General features: G+C 40.4%; 2 protein-coding genes across 2 annotated transcripts; both read right to left on the bottom strand.

Annotated features, from left to right (window-relative positions):
• Window positions 1-394: 394 nt before the first annotated feature.
• LOC116219816 (zinc finger protein 501-like) lies at window positions 395-3,150 on the bottom strand. The gene is made up of 3 exons (XM_031563770.2): window positions 3,038-3,150; window positions 1,797-2,075; window positions 395-1,628 (listed from the first exon to the last, which is right to left on the bottom strand). Exons 1-3 carry the CDS (start codon window positions 3,093-3,095, stop codon window positions 529-531), a joined length of 1,437 nt encoding a protein of 478 aa, XP_031419630.2. The 5' UTR covers window positions 3,096-3,150; the 3' UTR covers window positions 395-528.
• Window positions 3,151-17,497: 14,347 nt separating this feature from the next.
• LOC116219797 (zinc finger protein 98-like) lies at window positions 17,498-18,920 on the bottom strand. Its single transcript, XM_031563736.1, has 3 exons — window positions 18,230-18,920; window positions 17,792-18,145; window positions 17,498-17,623 (listed from the first exon to the last, which is right to left on the bottom strand). The coding sequence occupies exons 1-3, from the start codon at window positions 18,834-18,836 to the stop codon at window positions 17,523-17,525; spliced, it is 1,062 nt and encodes a 353-aa protein (XP_031419596.1). The 5' UTR covers window positions 18,837-18,920; the 3' UTR covers window positions 17,498-17,522.
• Between the last annotated feature and the right edge of the window lie 6,811 nt (window positions 18,921-25,731).

Below are 25,731 nucleotides of genomic sequence, written 5' to 3'. Positions count from 1 at the left end.
TTTGAAAGGGGAGTCATAGATGGCACACAGGTAAATGTGAAGATCTGTGGAAGAGAGTTTGTGTCATGACTTAATCCATACATGTGAGTTCCCTTTCTTTTCAGGATAAATATGACATTTTTCTGTCAAGAAAACAACAGTTCCCTCTGACTATTTTCCATAGTTGACATGAGAATGTTTAACAGATGAAATACAGAGTTCTCTATAATAAGGAATGGAGAAGAGACATTTAGTGTCCCCCTCCCCTCCCCATCTCTGACACTAACAGATCTATGAGCTGTTGATGAGCCCACAGCCTTCAGATGAGGTGACGTTCCCCACGTATCCCCACCACACAAACATACTTGAAAAAACACTCACTTCAAGTTATTCTTTTATTGAATTCATGTACCCTAACAATTCACGTTTCAATCTCTACCTCAACACACGTTTCAAATATGATAAAATAATACTTCATCTTGTACATCAAATGTTGTTTAAAACTCGGCTAATCAAAAACTATTTCAGTTAGAGATACTCCATCATGTATTAGCAGGGCAGCACATCATTTGAATGGATTCTCTGGTGTCTCTTGAGATTAGAAATCTGACAAAAGGTCTTTCCACACTGAGAACACTGATGTGGCTTTTCCCCAGTATGGATCCTCTGGTGTGTCTTGAGATTATACATTTTACTAAAACCCTTCCCACATGTACTGCACTGATGGTGCTTTTCCCCAGTATGGATACACTGGTGTGGCTTTTCTCTAGTATGTGTAATCTCATGTCTGGTGAGGCTGGAGCTAACCCTGAAATACTTTCCACATGAAGTACACTGATACGGCTTTTCCCCAGTATGGATCTTCTGGTGTTTCTTGAGGTTAGACAATTGATTAAAGGCCATCCCACATGTACTGCACTGGTGTGGCTTTTCCCCAGTATGGATCCTCTGATGTGTCTTGAGATGAAACATTTTACTAAAGGCCTTCCCACATGTACTGCATTGATGGGGCTTTTCCCCAGTATGGATACACTGGTGTGTCTTGAGAGAAGAGAATTGACAAAAGGCCTTCCCACATGTACTGCACTGGTGTGGCTTTCCTGTATGTGTAATCTGATGTCTGGTGAGGGTGGAGCTAATCCTGAAATACTTTCCACATGAAGTACACTGATACGGCTTTTCCCCAGTATGGATCCTCTGGTGTGTCTTTAGAGCAGACAAGTGATTAAAGGCCTTCCCACATGTACTGCACTGATGGGGCTTTTCCTTGGTATGGATCTTCAGGTGTACCTTGAGGTGAGACAATTGATTAAAGGCCTTCCCACATGTAGAGCACTGGTAAGGCCTTTCCCCAGTATGGATCCTCTGGTGTGTCTTTAGAGCAGACAGATGACTAAAGGCCTTCCCACATGTACTGCACTGGTGGGGCTTTTCTCCTGTGTGTAGTTGTTGATGAATTGCAAGAAGGGAAGATCTAGGAAATGTTTTGAAACACTGGGAGCATTCCTGCTGTTTCTCCCTGGTGTCCAGTCGCTGATGTAATTTCTGGTATGAAGTCTTTCTGCACTGGGGGCGTTTATGACGGCTCTCTTTGTTCCTTTTTTGATCAGTGTTCCCTCTTTTGTTAGATTGGATCCTTTGAACGCCTCCTGCAATATAAGAAAAACTAAATTCAAAAACATGTGACTTAGTATAAAAGTGCCTACCTAGAAACTAAATGTCAATGTAAACAGACATTGTAAAGCACAAGTTAGCCATTCTCTAAAATTCAAGTATTGTAAATATACACAACCCTCTACAATAAGCAAGCCACTTACTTGTAGGTGAAGAGTCGAAGTCACCATATTCTCTTGAATCAAATTCTTCTTCATTTTTGATTTCCATTGGTGAATTGCTTTCTTCTTTCAATGTCATGATGGTAGATGTGTACATTTCAGTCTTGCATTCATATTCCAGTCCAGGCTTTTCTTCCACTGTCTTAAATGTAGACGGATACTCTTGTAGGAAAGCATCAAATTCCTCCTCTTTTATCTCCTTCTTCATGGAAGTAGGCAGTTGTGAAGGTTTGGTAAATCCAGACATTTCTAACTTCAGTTCTGTTTTGGAAAAAGAAAATCGAAGTCACCAAATTCTCTTGAATCAACTTCTTCATCTTCGATTTCTGTAATTCATCAATGTAATTATGTTATTCATCAATCAATGGTTCATGAGCAGGATTTCATTTATTTTCGCAGTAGAGGTTTTTAAATACAGAAATGTGTATGTTATATTTTCAATTTTCAGTAACTGCCACTTCTGTTTGCTTTAATGTATCTGTGAGTCAGTATTGTATGTAGTCCCATTTGAATTATCTGTATCATAAATTAATGTAATCACATTTGAATCAATAAAGTCTAATTCTCTCTCAGTTCCCTGCCATTCATGCCTTTCCTGTCTGCCCATCTGTCTATCTGTCTGTCCCACTTTCTGCCCATCTGTCTGTCTACCCATCTGTCTGTCTGTCTACCCATCTGTCTGTCTGTCTCCCTCTACAGTATCTTTCAAATGTAACAGACAGCACATCTTGGTTAAGGGATTCACTCTGTTCTCTCCTACAACACTGAACTTTTTCAGAAATTACATTTCAGATTATATAATTTTAATCATATTTATTATTTGCTAGAATTAAAAATGTGAATTGATACAGCAGAAGACAGAATGACAGCAGACTCTTTCTCTCTTTCAAATTTAACAGGCTGCAGATAGTGTCCCATGATTAGGGTATTTCCACTAGTATCTCTATTCACAATGAAACAGACTGCAGATAGTGTCCAATGATTAAGGTATTTCCACTAGTATCTCTATTCACAATGAAACAGACTGCAGATAGTGTCCAATGACTAAGGTATTTCCATAATATCTCTATTCACAATGAAACAGACATCCCTCCATGAGACTCACATTTTGCTGAGTAAAGTAGAAGAACCATTCGCTAACCATTCAGTGTTTAGTAAATGTAAACGAAACACTGGAATTAATTAGATCTGAATTCTACTTAACCAACTACTCAGCAACTTACTTGTAGAAGAATCGTCATCAGCACATTCTCTTAAATTTGGTTCCTCTTTAATTTCCATCAGAGAAGAATTTTCTTCTTTGCAGGTCAAGGTTGGTGATGTGTGCGTCTCAGTCTTACAGTCATGTTCCAGTTCAGGCTTTTCTTCCACTGTCTGAATTTCAAACAAATAATCTTGTAGGAAATGATCAGATTCTTCTTCCTCTTTAATTTCCATCAGAGAAGGATTTTCTTCTCTGCAGGTCAAGGTTGGTGATGTGTGTGTCTCAGTCTTACAGTCATGTTCCAGTTCAGGCTTTTCTTCCACTGTCTGAATTTCAAACAAATACTCTTGTAGGAAATTATCAGATTCTTCTTCTTTTATATTCTTCACTGACATGAGTAGTTGTGATGGTTCAGTAAATCCTGACATTGTAGACCTCAGCTGTCTTTTGCAATGGAAACCCAGGAGGACAGTTCTGCAATGCAAGAAAAATATTAGCAACATGCCCAAACACCACAAAGAAACAAACAGACACATCTGACAAAAGATAACCAGGGACAAATGGATGGTCTGTACAATATCACACAAGTCAGACAAAAGTTTTTTAAAGTAAGAAAAAAATATTTAAACAAATCTGTAATCACCATCCTACCTAAATCATATATCTGTATGGATTTAATGTAATCATCATCCTACCCAAATCAGACATCTGTACGGGCTTAATGTAATCACCATCCTACCCAAATCAGACATCTGTACAGGTTTATTTCAGGTTCAGATTTTGTAATGTTTTTTTCATCAAAAGCTGCCCTTTCTCTCTCAAATAGCCCCTGCTTGCGTGCAAAATCGCACTGCTCCTGCTCAAAACGGTTTGTCTGCACTCAAATACACTGAATTGTCCCGTTTTCATTTTTTATCCTAACAAAAATAATATGATTCATTATTTTTTCAGACTCAGACTCATTGGCTTTGGCTCATTCTCTGCGAATAACATATATCAGACCAAATTTTCATTGACCGCACACCGTAAACCCCCCCTACACATTTATATTACATACAGGGTGTTCAGGTCCACTGGACCCGGGCAAATAAAAGTGTGAAAATTGTAGGTCCTGTGTACCTAAAGTCTGTTCTCCTCCTGTCTGGGTCTGCTGTAAGTGTGTGTGTGTGTGTGTGTGTGTGTGTGTGTTGTGTGCGCGTGTGTGTTTGCGCGCACGTGTATGTGAGTGGGCCTGCTGTAAGTGTGTGTATTTGTGTATGTGCGCACACGCTTATGTGTGTTTGTGGGCCTTGTGTGTATGTAGGCTAAGTATGTGTGTGTGTTTGAGAGAGTGTGTGAGTAAGAGTTTTGTGTTTCTGCCCCTGCCGCTGATGCCATTTAGGGGCATTATATACCATCTAAACTTGCAAAATATGGTATAAAGATCTGGGCTGCCTGTGATGCGACTTCCTCATATGCTTGGAACTTACAAGGCTACATAGGGTAACCTGATGAGGACGCCCTGAGAAAAATCAAGGAATGAGAGTTGTCCTGGACATGGCTCAGGGACTCAGTGGACACAATATCACATGCTACAATTTATTTTACATCGTACAAGCTGGGACAGGAGCTGACCATGGTGGGAAAGATAAGAAAAAACAGGTCTGAGCTCCCACCCCAACTGCTGCCTACAAAGAACAGGCCTGTCAACTCTTCCAAGTTTGTGTACACGGCTGACACGTCCCTGGTATCCTATGTGACAAAGAAACGCAAGAATGTGATACTCATGAGTACACTGCACTGGGATGGGAGAATCTCTGGCCTGGAGCATCAAAAAACAGAGATCATCATGGATTATAATGCCACAAAAGGAGGGGTGGACAACATAGACAAGCTGGTGTCTGCCTACAGCTGTAAAAGGAGGACCCTACGCTGGCCACTGGCGATTTTATTTACCATATTGGACATCATGGCATACAACGCCTTTGTCACCTGGATGGCACTGAACCCGGAGTGGATGAGAGGGAAGCTCCAGAGGATAAGCCTTTTTCTCGAGGAACTGGGAAAGACACTGGTGAAACCTTAAATCCTGAGAAGACAACATGTTCCAAGAACCTCAGCCTCTGCAGCTACCATTAGGAGGATTCAGGAGGACAGTGCTGGTGACCCATCCACCCATGTTGTGCTATGTAAACTGACCTGATTTCAAATGAAACTCACAAAAATCCAATAGTTATGGAAAACCTTGCTTCATTTGTAAATGTGTTGAATTTTGTACACTGATATCTTGATTATAATTGATTTTTTCTTGATTTTGTAAAAAAAAAAAAAAAAAAAAAAAAAAACGGGTAGCACTTAAATTCATAAATGTGATATAACAAAGTTAAAGGGCAAATATAAACCATATTTGCTGTTCATATTGCTTCTAATTGGAATTAAGTACATATCTGTTGAGTATTTTACCATAAAATTGTTTGATTGTGTTGAATTAAACACCCAAAAATCGAGCGGGTCCACCAGACCCACAACACCTTCTGAGTAACAAAAAAATGAATACCATACAAGGGTTAAGTTCTTGTGTTCTCGGGCTGCTTCTGCTTACAGACTTCTGCTCACTATCTGGCTCTCTCTCTCTCTCTCTCTCTCTCTCTCTGATTGTTATGAAATTACCTTACCAAAATTCACCAACCAATACAAAATCATGACGTGAAATGCACGAAAATGCTCTCAGATTGCAAGTCCACGCTCTATATTAAATGATAAAAACTTCATACATCGAAAAGTTTATTTACGTGAGTTAATCAACTAGTGTTAGGCGCATATTTAGATTTAGTCATTTAGCAGAGGCTTTAGTCCAAAGCGACGTACAAAGGAGAGGCATATGAGCCCCTATCGCAAACTTCACCCACACCAGATATTCCCGAGTTATGGCATACATTTGGTATCACAAGGCTACTCGGTTTACCTAGAAAACGGGAGCTCCAGAAAAACTTATCCTGGGCGTCGGTCAGTTGGGGTCATAGCCTCACAATGTCGGACTTCTTCTGCAGCCGTCTTCGGTTCCTTTTAGACAGGCAACAACTACATTATGATTTAAAATAACTATAATCCAGCCTAGAACGCATTCATAGTAACCCTTTCTACTCTAACCACCGTAAACATCTGTGCGTTTTGTTCCCGGGTTCCAAGCACGTTGGTTGTGATTAAAGTTCCTCCTTGCAGCTGGCGACAATAAGAGACATTAAAGGCGGTTAAGAGTGTCAAAATAAAAGTCCATCTCAAAGTTTAGTTTAAAATGTTGGTTTGGCTAACGTGTCTACGTTTTGCACAACATATGCCCATTGTCCTGCTAGCTAGCCTAATTAAATGGAGTGTATGCTATATTGCATCAGCAAATATTGTGATTTAATTCAATTCAAATTTTATTTATATAGCAACTGAAATTGTCTGGAGTCTCAGAAGGAAGGAGGAATATAAATGAAATACACAATATAAATAGATACCTTACAGTGTTATCATAAGACTACTATTATAAGGATATAAAGAGCAATGAAGAAGAAAACTACGTTAAACTTCATCAAAGCAGAGAAAAAGCCTTTGGAACTGACCACTAACCCATCCACGTTTCATTACAAGCCTTTGGCCACTTACCCATCCACATTACATTACAAGCCTTTGGACCTGACCACTAACCCATCCACATTACATTACAAGCCTTTGGAACTGACCACTAACCAATCCACATTACATTACAAACCAGGGGCGACTTGTCCATAAGGGTGATTAGGGCGATGCACTTACTATGGGAAAGGGAAGAAAAAAATCCTGATGTATAAATGCAATTTCCTTGTAAGTCTCTTTGGATAAAAGCGTCTGCTAAATGACTAAATGTAAATGTTCTGTCGGATTCTACCACTACACCGTCTGATCTGCCTTTGAATGTCATTGTCCAATCAGGTAACAGCCAAGCTGTCAGACAAAATTCGTGCTTCAAATGGCCCCGCCCCTTCTGGGCGATTTGGGGCGAAATGAAAATCGTCCCAGACATCTTTCATTGACTCCCATGTTAAATCCATTTTTTTCACAAAACAAAGCACTCAATGCATTCTCTATGGCTTCCGGGAGGGCTCACCCCTCCATGCCGTGTCATAAGTAATGGATGTAAAAGCGAATGAGAACGTCATACAGCTCGACAGAGGCATATTCTGTCAAGATGGCTCCTGTTCAGTGCAACAACTCAATTCGCTCTTTGACAGAAACTCCTTTTTAGTTGGCGTACTAATGAAGATAAATTGATAACAAAACAATTAGGACTTCCTAGACCAAATGTATCCATTCAACAGGTTTCTACAAAGGGAGGGAAATCCTACATCCAAGAATTGGAACGAAAGAAAATCGTGGTCGTGAAGTGGCTAACGCAGTCTGTATTTCTATATACCACTGTCACTTTTCACAGGTTTCACAGTGTTTCACAGTTCGCTTCTTGCACTAACACTGAATCATTTTTTCATGTGATGACTTATTTTGCTTTTGTAAGCCAATACTTTCAAGATCAGTCAATAAATATTGTTGGTTTTGACATACAGTATGTTGCCCCGTTCTTTATGTTGTTACTGGTCATATCATGTGTCCTGTTAAGCTATGTTACATCATACAACATTTGAGACATGTGGATAATGAAAAAGTGGGATCATTTAATGTGGAGCCACATCATGTTTGCTTATGAAGGCTCCTGGATGCAACTTTCTTCCATAGCTTTCCACCTGTAACTTGCTACTCTAGCTATGTTGCAAGAGGGAAAAGTTTACTGTTGTGTGCTGCCAATAGTGGACACAAAGGTATTGCTGTATGAGTTAATCAGCTAACTTAATGTACAGCACCTACTAAATGGGTCGCCTTAATGATTAAAAAAAAAAAATTCCCCCCCTGAGAATATTTAACTGAAACTTAGTGGAACTGACCACTAACCCATTCACATTGCATTACAAGCCTTTGGCAACTAACCCATCCACATTACATTACAAAAGGCTTGCTTAAGCGAGTTTGAAAAGTGTTAATTCACTTAACATTACAAAACCTTTGGCAACTAAACCATCCACATTACATTACAAAAGGCTTGTAATGTAATGTGGATGGGTTAGCTGCCAAAGGCTTGTAATGTAATGTGGATGGGTTAGTGGTCAGTTCCAAAGGCTTGTAATGTAATGTGGATGGGTTAGTGGTCAGAGGCTTGTAATGTAATGTGGATGGGTTATTGGCCAAAGGCTTGTAATGTAATGTGGTTGGGATAGTGGCTAAAGGCTTGTAATGTAATGTGGATGGGTTAGTGGTCAGGTCCAAAGGCTTGTAATGTAATGTGGATGAGTTAGTGGTCAGAGGCTTGTAATGTAATGTGGATGGGTTAGTGGTCAGTTCCAAAGGCTTGTAATATAATGTGGATGGGTTAGTTATGGCGTTACTTTATTTATTACACAAATATCTCACACACTTTTGCCCAATTTGATTTTTTTGGAGATGTAATTCTTCATCCCATGCTAGTGGTATGATACATGAGTATCCAGATCACGTGTTTATTTGTTTGTATTTTATAATACAAAGCAATTCAATTTAATTCAATTCAATTCAATTCAATCCAATTTAATTATATTCAATTCAGTCTTCCCCCTAGTGTAATGTTATTGCAGCGCCCCCTAGTGGATATGTGCCTTTAATGTTATTGCAGCGCCTCCATTGTATGTGGCGTCCCCATTCCCTTTATGATGGGCATGACACTTTAAATTAACGTACCTTTAATGTGGGCGCTCCCGAAGTTCCTTTAAAGAATTTACTACACTATATGTGTGTTAACCCATATGGTTTTGTAATGTTAAGTGAATTAACACTTTTCAAACTCGCTTAAGCAATCCTTAATCCTTAATGTTCGGTCTCTGGCGAATAAAATGGATGAACTGCGGCTGCGGATCACCACTAACAAACGGATCATGGACTGCAACGTCATGATTTTTACAGAAACATGGCTCAACAGCGGCGTCCCTGATAGCGCCATCAAGCTAACGGGGCGCTACATCCTCCGGGCGGATAGAACAGCAGAGGACTCCGGTAAGACCAGAGGCGGTGGACTATGCATCTATGTTAACAAAGACTGGTGTACGGACACTGTTATCATCGAGAGTCACTGCTCTGCTAACCTTGAGTACCTCATGGTTAAGTGTAGACCGTTCTATCTGCCTAGAGAGTTTACATCAACTGCTGTGACTGCAGCTTATATCCCCCCGGATGCTAACGCTAAGCTGGCAATGAAGGAACTGCATGCTGCCATTAGCAAGCAACAAACTTTACATTCGGAGGCAGCCTTTATTGTTGCGGGTGACTTTAATCACTCCAACCTGAAGACTGTACTCCCCAAATTTCACCAGCATGTCTCCTGTCCCACGTGAGGAGACAAGACTTTGGACCATGTCTATACTAACATGGCTGATGCTTACAAAGCTGTCCCCCTCCCCCACCTAGGTCAGTCTGACCACCTCTCTTTGTTTTCTTCTCCCGAAATACACACCACTCATCAAACGTGTGAAACCCACAGTGAGGACAGTTTAAAGTGTGGCCAGAGGGAGCAGACTCTGCACTACAGCACCGGTTTGGACACACAGACTGGAGTGTGTTTGCCACCCAGGCCACACTGGACTCCCACACGGACATCAACGCCTATGCCTCATCTGTACTGGACTTTATCAACACCAACATCAACAGTGTCACCACCCTCAAACAAATCACCACTTTCCCTAATCAGAAGCCATGGATGAACAGGGAGGTCCGCCTTTTGCTGAAGGCACGCGATATTGCTTTCAGATCAGGTGACACCCAGGCCTACAGTTCATCCAGGGCCGACCTGAAGAGGGGCATCAAAAAGGCCAAGCACAGCTACAAGCTCAAGATTGAAGAGCACTTCAAAAACAACTCCGACCCCCGACGCATGTGGCAAGGCATCCAGGCCATAACGGACTATAAACCCACTAACACCTCCCCCCAAACCGGCGAAGCATCACTCCCTGATGAGCTTAACAGCTTTTATTCGAGAGGCTGGTCCTGGCTCATCTTAAAACATGCCTACCACCCACACTGGACCCCCTCCAATTCGCCTACCGCCAGAACAGGAGCACGGAGGATGCCATCTCCACGGCACTACACTCCGCTCTTTCCCACCTGGACAACAGTAACACCTACGCGAGACTGTTGTTCATAGACTTCAGCTCTGCATTTAACACCATAATCCCCTCCAAACTGATCACTAAACTCAGTGATCTAGGCATCAACACCTCCCTCAGAAACTGGATTCTGGACTTCCTAACCAACAGACCCCAGTCTGTCAGGTTAGACAACAACACCTCCTCAACCCTCATCCTGAACACTGGTGTCCCACAGGGCTGCGTGCTGAGCCCTCTCCTCTACTCCCTCTTCACCTACTACTGCACACCTGTACATGGTTCTAATACCATTTTAAAGTTTGCAGATGACACAACGGTGATTGGTCTCATCAGCAACAACGATGAGTCGGCCTACAGGGAGGAGGTTCAGCACCTGGCAGAGTGGTGTGCCAATAACAACCTGGCTCTCAACACCAAGAAGACCAAGGAGCTCATTGTGGACTTCAGGAGGACCAAAGGTGGCGCACACACCCCGATCTGTATCAACGGGACGGAGGTGGAGTGTGTCGCCAGCTTTAAATTCCTGGGTGTCCACATCTCCGAGGACCTCTCTTGGACCCTCAACACCTCAACCATAGTCAAGAAGGCTCACCAGCGTCTCTTCTTCCTGAGGAGATTGAAGAAGGCCCATCTGTCTCCTCAGATTCTGGTGAACTTCTACCGCTGCACCATTGAGAGCCTCCTCACCAACTGCATCTCAGTCTGGTTTGGCAGCTGCTCTGTTGCGGACCGCAAAACACTCCAGAGGGTAGTGAAAACTGCCCAACGCATCACTGGTTCCCCACTCCCCACCATCGATGCTGTCCAGCGCAAGAGATGTCTGCGGAAGGGGCGCAGCATCAAGAAGGACAGCTCCCATCCCAACCACAGACTGTTTGCCCTCCTCCCCTCAGGGAGGCGCTACAGGGCCCTCCGTTCCCGGACCAGCAGGCTCAGGAACAGCTTCTTCCCTGCGGCTGTCACCCTGTTGAACTCTGCACCACGGTGATAGTTCCCCCTGGCTACCCCCTCACACTCCTTCCTGTATTCCCCTCTCTACCCTGGCCTGACTGCCACACACCTACCTCCAGCCACTGAACATTTGCACTAAATTGTTCATTGTATAAATCTATTTATGTTAAATTGTTGTCATATCCATATTCATCGTACTTATATCTTATCATGTCTCCTACCTCATTTATAACTTTATAACCTCTACTGCCACCTTCACCTGTACTTCACCTGCACTTTACATATATCTATATCACATCTGCACTATCATCATCACCTTTATTGCTGCTCATGTTCTGACTGCTCATACCACTTATATCTTATGTCATACTGTATATACCATATTTATCTATATTTATATTACCATTTGCACATACTCTGCACTCTTCTACTTTGCACTTCTGGTTAGATGCTAACTGCATTTCGTTGCTTCAGTACCGGTACTCTGCAATGACAATAAAGTTGAATCTAATCTAATCTAATCATCTAATGAGATGAATTTACTAGTATATTAATTTGCCATTAAATAAAGAATCTCCCCTTTTTGAAAAAAAAACTGAAAATGTTTACTGTGTAAAATATTGAATTAAATTAAAACGAATTATTTGGGATAAAAGTGTTCAATAGGATAAGTGTCTACCTAGAGACTAAATGTAAACAGAGATACAGACACACGAGTTACAGAGTAGTATTCATATTATGTCTACTCTCTGTACAGATCTAACATTTTATTGAGTAAAGCACAAGTTAAAGCCATTCACCAAAATCCAGGTGTTGTTAATGTAAATAACACATTGCAATGAATTTTGTTTATTTTTTTTACTTACTCATGATCCAAAATAATCTGCAATTTACTTGTCGGAGAAGAGTCATCGCGACCATATCCTCTCGCTCTCTCACTCTATATATACATACAGTATATATACAGATGTATCCAGGATATTTGTTTATTTGTTTGTAGTTTATATTTATATTTGATTCAATTTTGTGTAATTTATCAATCAATGGTTCTTGATCAGGATCTCAGAGGATGATTCAGGGTTATTATTCTTTTTTAGACTTAATGTGACACGGCTGTGATCTGAGAGTAACCCAGACTGGGCCTTCAGATTGGAACTTTATAATGTCATACAGACATATATAGTTATTATATTTATTATGGGTTATAATTTCACACACACACAAATGCCCACCACACAAACATATTTGAAAAAACACTTACTTCATGTTTTTTTTTTATTGAATTCATGTACCCTAACAATTTATGTTTTCAATCTCTACCCCAAGACACATTCAAATATAATAAAAAATACTTCATCTTGTACATCAAATGTTGTTTAAAACTTAGCTAATCAAGACATATTTCAGTAAGTGATACTCCATCATGTATTAGCAGGGCAGCACATCATTTGAATGGATCCTCTGGTGTCTCTTGAGATTTGAGATTTGGTTAAAAGGCCTTTCCACATTGAGAACACAGATGTGGCATTTTCTCTGGTATGTGTAATCTGATGGATGGTGAGGTCAGAGCTACTCCTGAAATACTTTCCACATGTAGTACACTGATACGGCTTTCCCCCAGTTTGGATCATCTGGTGTGTCTTGAGAGAACAGATTCAACTAAAGGCCTTCCCACATGTACTGCATTGGTGTGGCTTTTCCCCCGTATGGATCTTGTGGTGTGTCTTGAGATTACACATGTGTCTAAAAGCCTTCCCACATGTACTGCACTGATAAGGCTTTTCTCCTGTGTGTATTCTTTGATGAAATGCAAGACGGGAAGGTGTGGCAAATGTTTTGAAACACTGGGAGCATTAATGTTTTTCCTTCCTGGTGTCCAGTCGCTGATGTAATTCCTGGTATGAAGTTTTTCTGCACTGGGGGTTTTTGTGACATCTCTCTTTGTTTCTTTTTTCCTCAGAGCTTCCTTTTTTGTTAGATTGGATCCTTTGACTGTGTCCTATAATATTATAAATAAAGTTCAGCAATATTTTCTCTCTTCTCCGCTATCTGGGGTGTAATTTCTACAATACTGGTACATATTTTTGATTTTTATTTATTTATTGTTTTTTTACTAGACATGTTCATCACTTGGAAGTTACTTAGTATAAAGTGTCTTCCTAGAGACTAAATGCAAATGCAAACAGAGATACACACACAATTGAGTTACAGAAATAGAGAAAAAAAGTATGGCACACTTTCTCTCTATTGAATGTAACCGACTGCAGATAGTATCCCATTACTAAGATATACCCACAGTGTTTCTGTTCTCTGAATAGGTCTCACATTGTGGAGCACAAGTCAGCCATTCTCTAAAATTCAAGTATTGTAAATATACATAACATAACATTACTTAACATAACGGACAACTTACTTGTAGGTGAAGAGTTGAAGTCACCATATTCTCTTGAATCAAATTCTTCTTCATCTTTGATTTCCATTGGTGAATAGTTTTCTTCTTTCAAGGTCATGGTGGGTGACATGTACATTTCAGTCTTGCATTCATATTCCAGTCCAGGCTTTTCTTCCACTGTCTTAAATGTAGACAGATAGCCTTGTAGAAAATCATCAAATTATTCTTCTTTTATCTCCTTCTTCACTGAAGTCGGCAGTTGTGAAGGTTCAGTAAATCCAGACATTTCTGACTTTAGTTCTGTTTTGGAAAAAGAAAATTGGTCCTACTATCCTTTGATGCAAGGATACAGTGAATATCTTTGAAGAAAAAAACTACAGTATAGTTGTACTGCTGGTGAATTACACATACAGTATACTTCCAGAGCATACCAGTGCCAGCCTTAAAAAGGGTGAGTTTAGTAATCTGACTCCACGCTGTAGTGTTAAGTAGAGCTTCTTCTCTCTGACCAATTATCTTCCTGGATTCAAACCTAGCCATTTCTGAACTGATCAATGGCCATCAGGGTCTTAGCAGGGCCTGCCTCCAGAACTACCCTGTAGTGCATTTTCAGCAACGGTGGCATCATACTTCGTCCACATAGCACACAAATGTCTGACACGCTTTTGTCCAATTTTATATTTTGTAGATGTAATGCTTCATCCTGACATAGCGTTTAGTAGTTTATATTTGATTGTAGTTCGTGTAATTCTATGGGGCGACAGTGGTACAGGTGGTAGAGGAGTCGTTAAGTAATTGGAAGGTTGCTAGTTCGATTCCCCACTCCTCCTTACCAAGTGTGTAAGTGTCCTTGAGCAAGACACTGAACCCCTAAACTGCTCCTGATGTATAAATGCAATTTCCTTGTACGTCGCAGGATCTCATTTTCCCCCCTGTAGAGGCTTCCAAAAAACATAAAATGTGTATTTCATACAGTATTTTCAATTTGTATCTTTAATATGAGGTTCAATCTCATATTGACAAAAACAGAAATTGAGTTTGGAGAGGATAGAGTTTACTGTAGAGTAGTTGATATGACTGGGATCTGTGACTGCATAAGCTACTACATTACTGCTGAGAGGGGAGCAGTAGGTGAATCTACCCAGAGAGTCACCCTTCCTTCCACCATAAGGAACGAACAGACCCAGGCTTTTACAGAGCTGCAGTAACTGTTGGCCATTTCTGTTTACAATACTGTCATTGCTCTCAAGTGGTCTAAAGTTGTTTGCTTTGATTAAATGCGTCATCAATGTGTGTATTCCCATTTGATTAATCTGAGTGTCATCAATGTATGTATTCCCATTTGGATTATATGTGTGTCATTAATGTATGTATTCCCATTTGAATTCATATAATCTGATTCTCTGTCAGTTCCCCACCATTCATGTCTCCCATAACCCAAGACTGGGCCTTTAGATTGGAACTGTATAATTTCTGACTCATACAGGGGTATATACCGTAAATCCTCAAATAAAGACCGGGATTCAATTAGAGGCCGGGCTTCGGATAGTAGCCGGGGGCGTAGTCGATATGGACAAATAAAGGCCGGGCCCCGAATACAAGCCGGGGGTAAAAAAAGGTACCAGTAGCATATTGTAGCAAATCACGGAAGTGTGGAATATTTGTTATGGCTTTTTAATAAACACTAAGCACAACACAATGTGAAAATGGCACGGGGTTTATGCCCTGGTACAAGTTATCACGAAGAGACTGTGCTACCGTCACACACCTGTATAAACTCAGTCCCAACACAGAACAACGACATGCAATGAGAACAGTAAGGAACATTGTTAAGGAACATCGTTGAGCGCTAGTGCATCACATAGAGGAAAGTATGCGCCCGCCGCACAGCATTATGGGGCGACTATGCCGGCACGTTACAATATTTTACTGTAGCCTACCAGAATCAGTCCATCAGCACAAAGCAGACATCCCAATTTAATTGAATGCATTTCATAAATACATGTTCTCCTCATGTTGGCTAATTTCATGGCTGTTTGCAATAAAAAAAAGAAATGTTTCAGCCTACAAGGCAAATTTGTTATTATACAGTTACTTGCCTAAACGATAGAAGACATTCCTCCAAAATATCTGTTTTTATTGATTTTGTTGCCATTTCTGATTTCCGCTAAGAAAAAAATGTTCTTCAGGCTAATAGAACTTTAACGTTCTAGGTGTTGCGTAGCAACCCATTACTTGCTGACTTCAAGTTACAATGACTTTCCGCTACGTTAAATGACCGGACTTCTTGCGGAATGATATGAAAGATGTGAATTAGAATTGCCAATGACAGCGGTCATTAACTATTCGCAGTGGTGAATATCAAGAAATGACAGACCTGCTAACGTTGGGGTGCCCCATTCAAATCAACGGAACTTTTTTGAACATTCTGAAGAGCCGTAAGAAATAAAGGCCTGCCCCTAATACAAGCCTGCCCTAAATACAGGCCGGTGCGCTGTGCAGCCTAAGTAAATAAAAGCCCCAGCCACTAATTGAGGATTTACGGTAGTTATCAAAATTATTATGGATTATAATTTCTGATGTTAGTATTTGAAAGGGGAGTCCTATATAGATTGCACACAGGCAAATGTAAATATCTGAGGAAGTGAGTTCCTTTTATGAATGAATCCATACATGTGAAGTCCCTTTCTGTTCAGGATGAACATGACTTGTGCGTTTTTCTGTCAAAAATGCAACAGTTCCCTCGGACTCTCTTCCACATTTGACATGAGAATGTTTAACAGATGAAATACAGAGTTTCCTATAATGAGGAATGGAGAGACATTTAGTCTCCCCCCTCTGACACTAACACATCTATGAGCTGTTGATGAGCCGACAGCCTTCTGATGAGGTGACGTGTAGGCGATGAGTCTAGGCAGCTCGCACAAACACTACTTTTTCTTGTACTGTACTGTAATGAGGAATGGAGAGACCAGTGGCGTAAGGTAGTTACAACGGGCCCATATGCAGGCTTTTATGACGGGCCCTAGTGAACGCTAATTACTATCGTAGCGCTCCCTTCTTCCGCCCCCGCGTATAATAAAAAAAAAGCTACTCAAAGATGTTTGGTATCGATATAAATAGTGTTTAATTAATCAACCTTACATATTTCAGAAGTGAAGGGTGCGTACACAATGAACAAAGTCTTGTATGACTCTCAGCGGGAACATTTCTTACCGTAATTTTTTTTTTTTTTAGAAAAGTAAAAATAATAAAATGCTGACACATCACTCAGGGCAGCGATGCTGATCCCACCTGAACTGGTGCACTACTGCTAGCATGGGGTCCTCCGTGGCGGACCCCTTGGGCTGGGGACTGTTTGTTAAAAAGCCAAAAGAATCTAATTCAGGCAGCTTTGCCACCTCCTCCTCCGGTTCTTTTTCCTACTGCCACTTCTATGCTTAAAACGCTTGCAGGTGTGCTGTGCTCAATTCACTTGCTTGTCTTGACCTTCGAATTGCTCAATAGACTATAGACATTAATATGTCTACGGGCCTGGCTCACGGGCCCAGGTGCGACTGCACCTGCTGCATCCCTTTAGTTACGCCACTGGGAGAGACATTTAGTTCCCCCCTCCCCCATCTCTGACACTAACACATCTAACTGTTGATGAGCCCACAACCTTCATATGAGGTGCCGTTTAGGCCATGAGTCAAGGAAGCTTGCAAAAACACTACTTTTTACGTACAAGCGCTAATTACTGCTTGTTGATTATATATTGTACAACCACACACACATACATACATAAATCCCCCCAACACAAACATACTTGGAAAAAAAACCACTCACTTCAAGTGTTTTTATTTATTCAATTCATGTACCCTAACAATTTGTGTTTCAATCTGTACCCCAACATACTGTACGTTTCAAAACAATGTTGTACATCAAACTCAGCTAATCAAGAAATATTTCAGTAAGAGATACTCCATCATGTATTATCAGGGCAGCACATCATTGGAATGGATCATCTGATGCTTCTTGAGAACAGATATTCGGCTAAAGGCCTTTCCACACTGAGAACACTGATACGGCTTTTCCCCTGTATGGATCCTCTGGTGGGTCTTGAGAACACACATATGGCTAAAGGCCTTTCCACACTGTGAACACTGATGTGGCTTTTCTCTTGTATGTATAATCTGATGTTTGGTGAGGTCAGAGCTACTCCTGAAATACTTTCCACATGTAGTACACCGATACGGCTTTTCGCCAGTATGGACTTTCTGGTGTTTCTTGAGATCAAACAATTGATTAAAGGCCTTCCCACATGTACTGCACTGATGGGGCTTTTCCCCAGTATGGATCCTCTGGTGTAACTTGAGATGAGACTTGTGACTAAAAGCCTTCCCACATGTACTGCACTGATGGGGCTTTTCCCCAGTATGGATCATCTTGTGTGTCTTGAGATGAGACATGTGACTAAAAGCCTTCCCACATGTACTGCACTGATGGGGCTTTTCCCCAGTATGGATCCTCTGGTGTAACTTGAGATGAGACTTGTGACTAAAAGCCTTCCCACATGTACTGCACTGATGTGGCTTTTCCCCAGTATGGATCCTCTGGTGTATCTTGAGTTTAGACATGTAACTGAAGGCCTTCCCACATGTACTGCACTGGTGTGGCTTTCCCCCAGTATGGATCCTCTGATGTGTCTTGAGATGAAACATTTTACTAAAGGCCTTCCCACATGTACTGCATTGATGGGGCTTTTCCCCAGTATGGATCTTCTGGTGTGTCTTGAGATTAGACAATTGACTAAAGGCCTTCCCACATGTACTGCAGTGGTGTGGCTTTTCCCCAGTATGGATCCTCTGGTGTGTCTTGAGAGCAGACATTTTACTAAAGGCCTTTCCACATGTACTGCACTGGTGTGGCTTTTCCCCAGTATGGATCTTCTGGTGTCTCTTGAGAGTAGACATCTGACTATAGGTCTTTCTACACTGAGAACACTGATGTGGCTTTTCCCCAGTATGGATCCTCTGGTGTGTCTTGAGATTAGACATGCGACTAAAAGCCTTCCCACATGTACTGCACCGGTGTGGCTTTTCCCCAGTATGGATCCTCTGATGTGTCTTGAGATGAAACATTTTACTAAAGGCCTTCCCACATATACTGCACTGATGTGGCTTTTCCCCAGTATGGATCTTCAGGTGTCCCTTGAGAGTAGACAATTGCCTAAAGGCCTTCCCACATGTACTGCACTGATGGGGCTTTTCCCCAGTATGGATCCTCTGATGTGTCTTGAGAGTAGACATTTGACTAAAGGCCTTCCCACATGTAGTGCACAGATGGAGCTTTTCACCAGTGTGTATTCTTTGATGAATTACAAGATAGCAACGTCTAGCAAATGTTTTGAAACACTGGGAGCATTCATATTGTTTCTCCTTGGTGTCCAGTCGCTGATGTAATTCCTGGTATGAAGTCTTTCTGCACTGGGGGCTTTCATGACGTTTCTCTTTGTTTCTTTTTCCCTCAGTATTCCCTCTCTTGTTAGATTGGATCCTTTGAAGGTCACCTAGATTATTATAAGAATACAAAATGTAACAATATATCATCTCTTCTCCTCTATCTGGTATGTTATTTCTACAATACTGGTACATATATTTAATATGTTTTTATACATTGGTTATTTGATATAAATGAATGTCACTTGAATTGTGACTAAGGAAAAAAGTGTCTGCCTACAGACTAAATGTAAATGAGAACAGAGATAAACAAACATGATGGCAGAAACTCTCTCTCATTTGAATGTAACAGACTGCAGATATTATCCCATGACTAAAATAAACCCACAGTATTTCTGTTCATTAAATAGGTCCCACATTGTGAAGCAGGAGTTAGCCATTCTCTAAAATTCAAAGTGTTGTAAATATACACAACCCTCTACAATAAGCAAGCAACTTACCTGTAGGTGAAGAGTCGAAGTCACCATATTCTCTTGAATCAAATTCTTCTTCATCTTTAATTTCCATTGGTGAATACTTTTCTTCTTTCAAGGTCATGGTGGGTGACGTGTTCATTTCAGTCTTGCATTCATATTCCAGTTCAGGGTTTTCTTCCACTGTCTGGATTGGAGAGGGATAGTCTTGTAGGAAATCATCAAATTCTTCTTCTTTTATTTCCTTCTTCACTGAAGTGGGCAGTTGTGAAGGTTCAGTAAATCCAGACTTTTCTGACTTCAGTTCTGTTTAGGAAAAAAGGAACTGGGTCAAAATATCCATTGATGCAAGGATATCTTGAAAATCAGCAAAGAAAGAACTACAGTATAGTTGTATTGCTGGTGAATTACACGTACAGTAAACGTCCAGATCATCCCAGTGCAAGCCTTAAAAAGTTGAGTTTAGTAATCTGACTCCACAGTTCTGCTACAGTGCTGCTTGAAAGTATGTGAACCCCTTGAGCAGTTTAGAGTTTTCTGTTGTTTTACCATGATTTTCCTATTTTATCATCACCAGTTTTACATATATTGTGGCATCACAAGGGGACGTGTGGTAGAGGGGCGCTATGTTCCTCTCCCGGAATGGCTACCAAGCCACAAGATGGCTGCCGAGAAAACTCCATCTCCCAGAATGCACTACTCAGACAGGTGCAAATGCCTCAGCCCTCTGATTAAAGCTGGAGCTCAGGTGTGGGAGAGGGAGAGAACAAAGGAGCTGAGACACACACCAAGCAAGAGGCATCGTACGTGGCACAAACTGAGTTCGGTGTCCGATGAACTTTGAGTTTGCAACCACAGTTGGTAGGACTTAAGTTAGGAGCAACTTTATGAAGCCTATGTTTGCCTTTGAAGAACTTTATTGTTTTGCTTCCTGAAATACTTTTTGTTGGTTAATAAACCGGATTCTTCGTTGGAAAGCACTTTTGCCTGCTCTGTCCTGTTGTTTACGCACTGCCCTACACCTCGCTCAGTGGTAAAACCTCTCATGATACCACAGTATGAAATGTCAGGTTTATGTTTATCAATTGCATGTACTTGTTTAGAGGGAATTGTGTGAGTAGCCAAAAAACTACATGAAACATGGAATTAGTGTATGTGCAAAAGTGCATAAGTGAACCCCCAGCTGCATTCAAGTAGATAACAGATTCGGTGAAACACATTTGGGTGCTTAATTAGTCAATTAAGCAAACCAATCAAATGAGACATCCTTAGGAAAAGGGTTGGGCAACACAGCTTCTGGACAGAATCTCCCAGTTTCCGGCTCATTGTCTCCCCCTAGACCATGAAGTCAGGTAGGATAGTAAATCACATTTTTTGTCCGCATAGCACGACCAGTTTGATGTAGTGAAATACTTTTGAGTGGTACTGTGCTTGGCATCGGCAATTCAAATACGAATACGAGTGCGAGCATTTTAACGAAGTATCGGCCCGATACCCTATACTGGTATCGGTATCGGTGCATCCCTAGCAGATAGCATCCCATAAGTAAGGTATTCCCACAGTATCTCTGTTCTCTGAATAGGTCTCACATTGTGAAGCACAAGTTAGCTATTCTCTAAAATTCAAGTATTGTAAATATACACAACCCTCTACAATTAGCAAGCAACTTACTTGTAGGTGAAGAGTCGAAGTCACCATATTCTCTTGAATCAAATTCTTCCTCATCTTCGATTTCTGTAATTCATCAATCAATGGTTCTTGATAGGGCTGAACGATTAATTGCATTTCCGATTAAATCGCGATATGGTAAAACGCGATTTTCTAACCGCAACGTCCGCGATTACAACGTGAATAATAATTTTTTTTTTTTTTTTAAGATGCTAAATCTTGCACACAGTGTTTAAAAAGTGCATGCCTAGTGTTTATACTTACAATGAATTTGTTTAAATTACTTAAATGCACAGTGGCAAAGCCACCGATTTGTTGTTCTTGTTTCTGTAATGAGCAGTTAAATAAAAATGTAAAATGTAGGAAAGAATATTTTACACTAAATGTATCTAATATTGTGTTGGTCATATTTAAATCATTCATTACGTTTTGTTGGGAAAAAAAGAGGATAAAAAAAAAATCGCATATTAAATCGCAATCGCAATATTTTGGTAAAAAATCGCAATTAGATTATTTTCCCAAATCGTTCAGCCCTAGTTCTTGAGCAGGATCTCGCAGTAGAGGTTTTTAAATACAGAAATGTGTATGTTATATTTTCAATTTTTTTTCACAGCTGCAGTAACTGCCACTTCTGTTTGCTGCCTTTCTGTCTATCTGCCCATCTGCCCATCTGTCTGTCTGTCTCCCTCTACAGTATCTTTCAAATGTAACAGACAGCACATCTTGGTTACGGGATTCACTCTGTTCTCTCCTATAACACTGAACTTTTTCAGACATTTTATTTCAGATTATATAATTTGAATTACATGTATTACTTGCTAGAATTGAAAATGTCAACAGAAACAGCAGAAGACAGAATTAAAGCAGACTCTCTCTCTTTCAAATGTAATAGACTGCAGATAGTGTCCCATGATTAAGGTATTTCCATAGTATCTCTATTCACAATGTAACAGACTGCAGATAGTGTCCCATGATTAAGGTATTTCCATAGTATCTCTATTCACAATGAAACAGACTGCAGATAGTGTCCAATGACTAAGGTATTTACATAGTATCTCTACTCTCTCAATGAGACTCACATTTTGCTGAGTAAAGCACAAGTAAAACCATTTGCTAACCATTCAGTGTTAAGTAAATGTAAACGAAACATTGGAATTAATTAGATCTGAATTCAGCAACTTACTTGTATAAGAATCGTCATCACCACATTCTCTTAAATCTGGTTCCTCTTTCATTTCCATCAGAGAAGAATTTTCTTCTTTGCAGGTCAAGGTTGGTGATGTGTGCGTCTCAGTCTTACAGTCATGTTCCAGTTCAGGCTTTTCTTCCACTGTCTGAATTTCAAACAGATACTCCTCTTGTAGGAAATGATCAGATTCTTCTTCTTTTATATTCTTCACTGACATGAGTAGTTGAGATGGTTCAGTAGATCCTGACATTGTAGACCTCAGCTGTCTTTTGCAATGGAAACCCAGCAGGACATTTCTGTAATGCAAGTAAAATATTAGCAACATGCCCAAACACCACAAAGACACAAACAGACAAAGACAAAAAAAAAGGAACACCCTAACATCTGACAACAGATAACCAGGGACACATGGATGGTCTGTACAATATCACACAAGTCAGACAAAAGATTTTTAAAGTGAGAAAAAAAGAAACATTTTACAGAAAGCATATATGAAAAAATATGTACGGGCTTAATGTAGTCATCATCCTACCCAAATCAAACATCTGTACATGCTTAATGTAATCACCATCCTACCCAAATCAGACATCTGTATGGGCGTTATGTAATCACCATCGTACCCAAATCAGACATCTGTACGGGCTTTATATAATCACCATCCTACCCAAATCACACATCTGTACGGGCTTAATGTAATCACCTTCCTACCCAAATCAGACATCTGTACAGGTTTATTTCAGGTTTATTTCAAAACTGTTTGTCTGCACTCAAATACACTGTTGCTTGCAGAAATGTCCTGTGTTTCAGTTTTAAGTTATTGCACTCAAATACACTGTTGCTTGCAGAAATGTCTTGTGTTTCAGTTTAAGTTCTTGTGCACTCAGGCTGCTTCTGCTCACAGACTCCTGCTCGCTAGCTCTCTCTCTGATTGTTATGATATACCTTACCAAAATTCACCAACCAATACAAACTCATGACGTGAAATGAACGAAAATGCTCTCAGATTGCAAGACCACGCTCTATATTAAAGGATAAAAACGTCATATATCGACAAGTTTATTTAAGTGAGGTAATCAACTATTGTTAGGCGCATATTTACATTTAGTCATTTAGCAGACGCTTTTGTCCAAAGCGACGTACAAGGGAGAGGCATATGAGCCCCTATCGCAAACTTTACACACACCAGATATGCCAGAGTTATGGCATAGGCTAAATTTGGCATCACAAGACTACTCGGCTTACCTAGAAAACGGGAGCTCCACAGAAACTTATGTTAGGCGTCGGTAAGTCGGCGTCATAGCCTCATTATGCTCACTGTCGGGCATCTTCTGCAGCTGTCTTCGGTTTATTTTAGACGGACAACAGCTACATTAGGATTTTCGAATGCCTTATTAGGAACCCTTTCTACTCTAACCACCGTAAACATCTGTGAGTTTTGTTCCCGGGTTCCAACCACGTTGTTTGTGATGAATGTTCCTGGGAGCTGGCGACAATATGAGACATTGAAAGCGGTTAAGAGTGTCAAAATAAAAGTCCAATTCAAAGTTCAGTTTATGTTGGTTTGGCTGTTATGCTTTGCACAACATATGCCCATTCTACTGCTAGCTAGCCTAGATAGATGCGGTGTATGCAATAATCAGTGTTGTGCACGTTCACACCTCTCATGAACTAGTTCAAAGTTCAGTTCATACAAGTAAACATGAATCGTTCACGTTCATAGTTCACCATTTAAATTCTGAACTAGTTCATCGTTCAGTTCATTTTCATTTTTTTTTTTAATTATTGCAAATTTTTCAGGAGGACATCATTTTTACTGTTGGAAACTTTATCAGACAGTGTGTAAAAATCCCGCACATAATAATAAGGTGGATCGGATGTAGGCCTACTCGCTGAGTCTGCCTCTGTTTTCGCTTTCACTTGCCATTTTTATATTGACACCCAGAGCTGTTGCCTTGGAATACGTTGCTTGTTTGGTATACATGTGTGTGCGATGATTCATGGGCAATGTAGGGCGAAGTCGAGTTAGTTGGTTTAGGTATCGCAGAAATTATACGGACTGTTATAGAGGGGGTTCGGGAAATGTGTAATCACTGAGAGTCATCCGATTAGAATGGAAAAGAATGGAGACTTGGATATTCAGTTTGATTCTTCACTCTTTGTATTGCATTAACAACAATGAATGGGATAAATTGTAGGTGGGTGTATGTTTGTATGTGTGTGTGTGTGTGTGTGTGAGTGAAAGTAAAGTACAAACAGAAAATATACATTAATACACAGCCCTGTAGTAGCCTACCATTTAAATAATGAATTATACAGGGAACTAAAGGTAATAATTTAACCTCTTCAGCAATGCCATGCTACTGGCTTAATCTCAGATCAACAAGGGCATGTACACTAAATGAAAGACCGCTCAAAAGTTAGCATAGGTAAACCCTGTAACACTCGTATTTGTACATTAGCAGCTTATGCTAAGCGAGTTCACGAACAGTGCACCATGCTAGATTAATTAAGTGACAGTGCTCGTAACAATTATGAGAAAGCTAAACTATAACAAACACATAATGACAAGGTAGGCTACAAAGTCAAACTCACGTGTACATGGACGCACACAACTTCAACAAAGTGCAACGTTCAATTATGTGAAAATATGCCCGAAGTTAACTGCTACTCCATCTAAATATGCCGTGAGGCGATATCAAAACATTGCACCGTGAGAAGTGGAGTCACATGACCAACGCAATTACCAAATATGGTCATTTACCGAAACATGGTCTGTCTGGGCAATTTAACGACAGGTACTGAGCAACGACATGGTACAAGCATTGGATTTAGACAGCGTCTTTCCTCAGTAGGCTAGAAGGAAAACATTCCGTAATGTTTTAGCTAGACCTCCGATAATATGAACGTGTTCACCGTTCAAATTCATTATTTGTCATGAAGTTGCGTTCAGTTCATCGTTCTCATAAAAATGAACGTGTTCAATGAACGCGTTCTTTTGAACGCGTTCATGCACAACACTGGCAATAATGCATATGAAAATATTGTAATTTCATTAAATTCAATTCAATTTTATTTATAAAGCAACTGAAATTGTCTCAAGTCTCAAATGGAAAGGAGGAATATACATGAAATACACAATATAAATAGAAGATACAACACAGTGTCCTATAAAGGTTACTACTATAAGGATAAAAGAGCAATGAAGCAGAAAACTACGTTAAACTTCATCAAAGCAGAGAAATATCTTGCAAATAACCGAGAAAGAAATGAACACTAACCCATCCACATTACATTACAAGCCTTTGGCCACTAACCCATCCACATTACATTACAAGCCTTTGGTCACTAACCCATCCACATTACATTACAATCCTTTGGAACTGACCACTAACCCATCCATATTACATTACAAGCC

The sequence above is a fragment of the Clupea harengus genome, chromosome 26 (genome assembly GCF_900700415.2).
Source record: "Clupea harengus chromosome 26, Ch_v2.0.2, whole genome shotgun sequence".
In the NCBI taxonomy this organism is placed as follows: Eukaryota; Metazoa; Chordata; class Actinopteri; order Clupeiformes; family Clupeidae; genus Clupea; species Clupea harengus.
The sequence above is the reverse complement of the archived record's forward strand: the minus strand, read 5'-3'. Positions and strand labels throughout refer to the sequence as shown.